Raw genomic sequence first — 8,741 nt, 5'->3', positions numbered from 1 at the left:
AAACAGTGAGAATTCCGTCTTAATTTATTTATTATACTTCCATACGTTCCTCTCTCTCTCTCTCAATTTAGCTTTAGTTACGACTGAATTGAATCTACATATCGTAGTATTTTTGTTCGTGTGTCCATGCATGTTAACGTATACATTTGGTGACAGTGAGCGTGATGCCCTCGCTGCCAACATGCACACCATCTTTGCCCTCGGCCATTACAACTCCAGGAACTCGGTAAGTATTTTATGTCATGGAATCCCCCATTTGGATATACTCCTCTATATATGGCCTAATGCGTAATTTAAGATTTACTTTGACCATCAGTAACATCACTAATACTATATGTTCGAGTGTGCGCACGCAGGATGCTATGTTCTATCCTGCTGCGGAGCCCATGGAAGAGCCCAGGGCCGCCTGCGTCGGCTTCAGGCAGGACTTCTGGTACCATGTCGGCTTCTGGGCCCGACGGAAGGATGCCACTGACGACAATGAACAAAAGTACTTCTTCGCCGAGCTGCGGTTCGAGCGCCGGTCTAGACGGCTGGTGGTCGAGACATGCACTCTCTTAGGTAACTTACATAATCTATCTAGTTCCTCCAGATTAACTAGTTGTATGCATGCATGTTAATTCCATTTATGTATGTGTGACATGTGACAGAAAAGCCGATGTGCCGCTTCAAGAGTAGGTGCGCGTTCTGCCCGGATAGATTCCAGATCCTGCACCCGAGTGATGCTGAAGAGTTTACTTGTGGGAAGAAGAGGCACAAAAGGAAGTTCTTCAGGGAGAGAAATATGCTCGGAAGGCCTTTCATGCTTAGATAAACACGCTAAACTTAGCTAAGCACTGTTTTGTCACCTTGTACTGTATATTGCTTGTTCAGTTTATTGTTTATGAGAGTTGAAAAAACGTAAGATAGCGTTGACGTTACTACCGGATTACTTTTTGGTTGTTGTATACTTCACCAATGCTCAAGACTGATCCCGCTATTAGTATTGATGGGTTGGGCCAACATGTGTCTGATTTTTTATATGATTTCATGTGAAATAACCATTCCACGCCCCCAGCTTGCAGTCCCACTGCCTCTACCGCGCCTTCTCCTCACCCATCAGCGACGAAATCGACATTTAAGCCGCTGGTGATTAGCCCCGTCCTGTCATCGCCAAGGTCCATTTGCTTCCCAATGAATGCGCAAGCTCTGCCGGAACTGCTTTTCTTGCGAGATGAAGATTTTGATAAAGACTTTGAGGATTCCTTCTTCTTGTCATCAGAGTCATCATCTCTGCTAGACTTCTTCTTCTTTGACCCCTTTTTCGAGAGAGGGTAGTTAGTGATGTAATGGCCTGGCTTTTTGCATTTGTGGCATGTTCTCTTGTCGTAGTCTCAAGCAGAAGCTTCTCCAGTGTTCTTCGAGTCATACTTTGAAGACTTTCCAGGGTGATTTCTCCTGGAAAGCTTCTGGAATTCTCTCACAAGCATTAGCCAGCTCTCTGCCAGTTTACTCAGCACCATTAGTAGTGCAGTCAGATGCTTCTTCCTCAGATGAAGAGATTGCCTTGGCCTTTGCCTTCAGAGCGCGAGGTCGTCCATAGCTAGGACCATACATATCTCTCTTCTTAGCTTGCTGAAATTCATGAGTATTGAGCCTCTCAAGAATATCTGCCAGATCAAGTGCTTTGTAATCAGGACACTCTTGAATCATCAGGGCTAAGGTGTCAAAGGAACTATCCAGCGACCTCAGCAATTTCTTCACAACCTCATGATCAGTGATGTCAGCAGCACCGAAAGCTTGAAGCTCATTGGAGATATCGGTGAGGCGATCGAAAGTCTGTTGAATATTTTCATTGCCGAGTCTTCTAAAGCGGTTGAAGAGATTGCGGAGCACATCAACACATGAGTCATGCTATGTGGAAGTGCCTTCATTGACCTTGGAAAGCATGTCCCAGATAAGCTTTGCAGTTTCTAGAGCACTCACATAGCCATACTGTCCTTTGTTGAGATGTGCACATATGATGTTCTTCGCTTGAGAGTCGAGTTGCTTGAATCTCTTCACATCAGCAGTGTTGATACTAGGAGCAATATCGGGAACGCCGTTCTCAACGACGAACCAGAGGTCGTTGTCAGTTGCCTCAAGGTGCATGCGCATCTTGTTCTTCCAGTAAGGATAGTCTATGCCATCAAAGATGGGGCACACAACGGATACCTTGATCATACATGCGGTCGACATAACTAAAACTCCAAGTGGTTAAACCAAAAGCACACAGAACAAGAGAGTACCTTGCTCTGAAACCAATTGAACGCGCGGATTAACTCCAAGAGGGGGTGAATGTGAGATTTCTTAAATTCGTCAAACTCCGAGGAATTTGACAAAAATCGGAGTGAAGAAATAGATGCTCAATCACTATGTCTCTGGGTTTTTCCTCACTTAGAATTCTCTCAAAGTCGACAGAGGACGGGTTGCTCTCCTATGACAAGTGTCAAGTTCTCTCGGAGCAGCCAACCAACATGTGGTTGTGAGGGGCGGCCATTTATAGCGAGGGGTCAACCCGAGATGAATTGTCACAAATGTCCTTCTGTTATTCGACCGTTGTCAGGATAAGGATCCACTCGACAGCTGGCCCGTGGCACAGCAATGGTCAGAATTTGAACTCTCAAATTCGCCGAGGCACTCAATTTCCTCACTTTTAGGCAGATTACACTGGTGAAATCCAAACTCCTCAGTGTGACCAAATTCGTCAGTGACCAGATGAACTTCGTCACCGTCGCTAGCAATTTCGTCAGCTGTATTGGAGATTTCCAAAGGCTTCACTCGAAGCGGCTAGGGTAGTATAGGTTTGTGCATCACTTTGGAAATGTGAAATATGTTTCACCTTGACCCCCTTTAATAGTACGGTTTTTCCTATGACTCAAATAAGATGAAAGAAACTACGAAAACAGAAGTCTTCAAGGTTCAAAGTCTGCACATCAATTTCTTCAAAGTCCGTACCAGTTTGATCACCAATTTCTTCACTTGAAAATATATATTTTTAGGGGTCCTCTTCCATGTGTTAAACCAAATCTTCCGGGACTATAACTCATGTGGACACTCACAAACACATTAGTCCCTCAACCTATCTGTCTTCAATACACCAAAACCACTAAGGGGGAACTTGATGCACATACAGTCGTGCGCTTGCCTAAACATAAGAAGACCATTCATTGCGAATGGATCTTCGAAAGAAAGGAGGGTTTGTCTCCTAGTGAGCCTGCGAGGTTTAAGGAAAGGTTAGTGGCTAAGGGCTTCAGTTAGATACCAGGTGATGACCCACAAGTATAGGGTATCAATCGTAGTCCTTTCAATAAGTAAGAGTGTCAAACCCAATGAGGAGCAGAAGGAAATAACAAGCAATTCTCAGCAAGGTATTTTCTGCAAACACTGAAATTATTGGTAACAGATAGTTTGGTGGCAAGGTAATTCGTAACGGGTAACAAGTAACAAGTGTTACAAAGGTGCAACAAGATGGTCCAATCCTTTTTATGGCAAAGGACAAGCCTGGACAAACTCTTATATGATGTAAAGCGCCCCCGAGGACACATGGGAATTATCGTCAAGTTAGAATTCATTATGCTCATATGATTCGCGTTCGCTACTTTGATAATTTGATATGTGAGTGGACCGGTGCTTGGGTCCTGTCCTTACTTGGACAGGCCTCCCACTTATGATTAACCCCTCTTGCAAGCATCCGCAACTACGAAAGAAGAATTAAGATAAATCTAACCATAGCATAAAACATGTGGATCCAAATTAGCCCCTTACGAAGCAACGCATAAACTAGGGTTTAAGCTTCTGTCACTAGCAACCCATCATCTACTTACTACTTCCCAATGCCTTACCCTAGGCCCAAATCATGGTGAAGGGTCATGTAGTCGACATTCACATTACAACACTAGAGGAAAGACAACATGCATCTCATGAAAATATCGAACGAATAGCAAATTCACATGATTACTTATAACAAGACTTCTCCCATGTCCTCAGGAACAAAAGTAACTACTCACAAAGCATGTTCATGTTCAAGATTAGAGGGGTAATAAATATCATTAAGGATCTGAACATATCATCTTCCACCAAGTAAACCAACTAGCATCAACTACAAAGAGTAATCAACACTACTAGCAACCTACAGGTACCAATTTGAGGTTTTGAAGCAAAGATTGAATAGAAGTGATGAACTAGGGTTTCAGATGAGATGGTGCTATTGAAGATGTTGATGAAGATTGATCCTCTCATGATGAGAGGATCGATTGGTGCTGATGATGGCTTCGATTAGCCCCTCCCGGAAGGAAGTTTCTCCAGCAGAATCGCTCCGTCAAAGCCCTAGATCGCTTCTACCCAGGTTCCGCCTCGAGACGGAAGCTCTTCGTCCCGAAAGCCTTCTCGTGATTTTTTCTAGGTCAAAATGCTTCATATAGCAGAAGATGGGCATCCGAGCCTGGCCAGGGGGCCCACAAGCTCAGGGGGGCGCCCCCCAGGCTTCTGCCCACCTGGTGGCCCCTCTTCCGGTACTTATTCACCCAATATTTTTTATATACTCCAAAGCAGTTCTCCATAAAGTTTGAGGACATTTGGAGTTGTGCAGAATAGGTATCTTAGATTTGCTCCTTTTCAGTCCAGAATTCCAGCTGCCGGCATTCTCCCTCTTGATGTAAATCTTGTAAAATAAGAGAGAAAAGGCATACGAATTTTATCCTAAAGTGTAATAGCAACCCATAATGCAAAAAATATCAACATAAAAACATGATGCAAAATGGACGTATCACCAGGTATTGATTATAATGATGTGTTCTCTCCAATTGTCAAGCATCGTTCCATTCTTGCATTTTTGGTATTATTGCTATGCATGATCTTGAGCTTGATTAGTTAGATGTCTAGACTGCTTTTCTGCATGGTGAATTGGACGAGGAGATTTACATGGACCAACCGGAAGGTTTCATAGTGCCTGGTAAGGGGAAATTTGTTTGCAAGTTAAAGAGGTCCCTATATGGTTTGCAACAGTCTCCGAGACAGCGTTATAAAAGGTTTGATTCATTTATGATAGCACATGGATTTAAGAGGTATGCATTTGATAGTTGTGTTTAGATTAAATTTGTTAATGGATCACCTATATACTTGTTGTTAATGTAGATGGTATGTTGATTGCTTCCAAGGGCAAGAAATAGATCAATATATACTTTAAAGGCATAGTTAAGTAGTGAGTTTGAGATGAAGGATCTTGGTGCTTCTAAGAAAATCCTAGGTATGGAGATTACATGGGGACAAAAATTCTGGTTTGTTATTTCTTAGTCAGCAGAGTTACATTAAGAAAGTTCTTCATCGTTTTAACATGCATGATGCTAAGTCAGTAAGCACTCCCATTGCTCCTCATTCCAAATTATCATCCTCTCATTGTCCTAGTAATGATGAAGAGTTTGAGTATATGTCAAGAGTTCCACATTCCAGTGTTTTTGGTTCTTTAATGTATGTCATGGTGTGTTCTAGGCCTGGTTTGTCTTTTGCAATGAGTTTGATCAGTCGATACCTTCATGGTACTTTTCCAGGTACATTGGAACATTGGAAGGCTATTCAGTGGATTTTCAGGTACCTTCGTGGCACTTCCAATGCTTGTTTGAAATTCGTCAGGACTGGTGAGGGACTAGCTGGCTATATGGATTCAGATTCTGCTTTCATCGATTTGGACAAGAGGAGGTCCCTTACAGGTTATGTGCTCATAGTTGGTGGTTGTGCCATGAGTTGGAGGGTAACATTGCAGCCAGTAGTTGCCCAGTCTACCACTGTAGCAGAATACGTTGCTATTGCAGAAGCACGTAAAGAATCAGTTTGGCTGAAAGGTTTGTATGCTGAGCTTTGTGGAGATAATTCTTGCATTAACTTGTTTTGTGATAGTCAGAGTGCCATATACCTCACTAAGGATCAGATGTTCCATGAGAGAACAAAGCATATTAATTGTTGTCAAATATCATTATGTCAGAGACATTGTTGAGCAAGGTAAACTAAAGGTATGCAAGATTAGTTGGTATAACTCATTATAATCAAAGCTAGTTCCTGTTGCTAAGTTTGAGCTTTGCTCAGACTTAGTTGGTATAACTCATTAGCCCTAGTGGCTTTGGCACCGAAAGTGTTTTATTTGTTGTTCAGGGAGGAGGTTCTCATTCATGCTACAAGATGGAATTTGTCTCAAGGTGGAGTTTGTTATGTTATGCTTCAAATTCAAGTATAAAGAGAAAGGCTAACTTATGACGAGCGAGCGGAGCGAGGCCCGTCGTCTATAGGCTTGGGCCGATCAGTATTGACCTAGGTCACCTGTGTTATATATACCTCTTTTAAGCCGCCGCATGAGATAAGTTGATCAGTTGTAAATCCTCGACGTTTGTAACCTTCCCTGATATAGTGAAGTTTGGCTGGTGTCGTGGTTCTAAGTCTGACAGTAGAATGGGGGGTAGGTATGGAGAGGCAAGATCCTAGCTATGGAGCAGTTGTGAAGACACAGGATATACGAGTTCAGGCCCTTCTCAGAGGAAGTAATAGCCCTACGTCTCGGAGCCCGGAGGCGGTCGACTGGATTATGTCTGTATAGGTTACCAGAGTGCGAACCCTTTACACTGAGGAGGGGGGTGGCTTATATAGTGTCCGCCAGACCCCTCCGGCCCTCAGTAATGTAGGGTTTAAAGTACTTTAAGTCTAGGCGTTACTGGTAACGTCTTACATAAAGTGTTCTAAATGCCATAAAGACTACTTAATTACAGACCGTTTGGATGCAGAGTGGCTCTTGATCTCCTGGTGGTCGAGTGTGTCTTCATGGTCGAGTCCTTCGAGTTGGTCGAATGAAGTCTCTCTTGGTCGACTGGAAGGCAGTTTCTTCTGAGGATGTCCTTGGGTAGGGTACTTAGATCAGGTCTATGACCCTACCCTAGGTACATGGCTTCATCATTAGCCCCCGAATGGATCGAGGTTTGAGTGAGGAAGGAGTTGATATTATTTCTGACCTGTATTTTTGTTCTGGGTATGTATCGTCTTGGACCAATAATCTCTTGTTGATGACAGCAATTCTTATTTCAGTCGCCTTGATCCATTCCTTTCTTAAGTCGAGTGAACTTTTGCACTTGATAAACTTCCGAGCGACGGATCGCAAGAAATCCATCGTCTGACAGATTGATCTGCTATTCAGCGGATTTCGTGGGATCCGAATTTTGGGGAGCGCGCGAAGCGGGGCGGACCGCAGCGCTCGGATGGGATAGAACATAGACGCCTCGATTTCCGTGCCATCTTTTTCGCCACGTATCACGCGTGCGCAACTGTTTCGGGATGTGATAGGATTACCCGGGCCCATTTGTCATCCACTCTGAAACGGCTCTATAAATGTGCCCGGCGAGGGTTTTTGAACAGTACTTCTCCAATCCTCCTTCCATCCTCTCCACCTCCGCCCGCATCGCCTGCTCCCGCCTCTGCCTAACCACCCCTTGTGCGCTTCGACGGCAGCAATGGTGAAGGAGAAGACGGCAGCTCTGGAGCGTGCGAAGAAGGCGACGGTGACGGGGAAGGCGAAAGGGAGAGCGACTAGCCGGGGAGGATCCTCGTCCAGGTCCCGCCTGCTGCAAGGCTGGGTCCAAGGGGATTGGATCCGGTCGACCATCACCGAGACGGATCTCGCTGAGATGACCAACGAGGGTTTGATCCCCCACGGAGCAGCGAGGCTCCCGGGGAACGAGTGGCATCCGCAGCCGCAGGAGGGTGAGTGCGTCCTTTTAGCTACTCACGTCGACCAGTGGATTTTCTCTGCCTCCGAGTGCTTTCTTCCGTGGTTTCTTGAATTTCTTTGGGGCGCAACTCCACCATTTCAATCCAAACTCCATCGCCTACCTTGCTGCCTTCGTGTCCATGTGCGAGAACTTCCTGGGCTGCCGACCGCACTGGGGTCTGTTCAAGCACATATTCACTTGTCGTTCTCAGACAGTGAAAAAGACGAGTCCAGACGACGATAAGACCAAGGTCATTCAGATGTGTGGCGGTCTGGGGATTCAGATGAGGAACAAGAGCACCTTTCCGACCATGACCCTCCCGGAGTCGGTCAGAGGCTGGCAGTCGACTTGGTTTTACTGCCAAGACGAGTCGATGCCGGGGCAGTCGAGTGGTCTTCCTCCGTTTTCTATGGACCGAGTGAACAAGCCCTCATCTCTGAAAGTGCTCCCTGAGGAGAAAGCCCAAGTGAAAATGTTGATGGAACGTGTAATTCAGCTAGTTCGGGAAGGAGTGACGGGCATGGACCTTCTGGAGGTCTTCCTTAGGCGGCGCATCCAGCCACGTCAGTACCGGGGCCACCCAATGTGGCTGTACTGTGGAACCAAGGATGAAACTCGGGTTCATCCAGAGGTAGTCGACGATGCCACACTGGAGAGGTGGATGGCCGCAATCACAGGGAATAAGGACAACCCTCGGGGGGCCAGAAGGATCCCGCCACTCGACAATACATATACTCCAGACTCGGTACCTCCACTTTATCTTCATTCGTAGTCTTGTTGTACTCATTCTGCCTTTGCTGTAAATTGGTCGATTGATATTCGTTTTGTTGACTGTCAGGCCATCACTGAATTATACTCGATGCCGAATGGAGCTCAGGCGTCGAGTGAAGAGGGGGAAGGAAGTGGAGGCGAAAGCCAGGAGGAGTGGGATTTTGATGCTGCTGATGACGATGACGGTGATGATGCTGATGAGGA

At 45.4% G+C, this 8,741-nt stretch overlaps 1 protein-coding gene across 1 annotated transcript; it reads left to right on the top strand.

Annotated features, from left to right (window-relative positions):
* The first annotated feature begins 361 nt into the window (after nucleotides 1-361).
* Nucleotides 362-852, top strand: LOC123041708 (uncharacterized). The gene is made up of 2 exons (XM_044464285.1): nucleotides 362-561; nucleotides 651-852. The coding sequence occupies exons 1-2, from the start codon at nucleotides 363-365 to the stop codon at nucleotides 812-814; spliced, it is 363 nt and encodes a 120-aa protein (XP_044320220.1). The 5' UTR covers nucleotide 362; the 3' UTR covers nucleotides 815-852.
* The last annotated feature ends 7,889 nt before the right edge of the window (nucleotides 853-8,741 follow it).

Source organism: Triticum aestivum, chromosome 2B (genome assembly GCF_018294505.1).
Source record: "Triticum aestivum cultivar Chinese Spring chromosome 2B, IWGSC CS RefSeq v2.1, whole genome shotgun sequence".
Classification (NCBI taxonomy): Eukaryota; Viridiplantae; Streptophyta; class Magnoliopsida; order Poales; family Poaceae; genus Triticum; species Triticum aestivum.
Note: the sequence above shows the minus strand (reverse complement) of the source record. Positions and strands in the feature narration are given on the sequence as shown.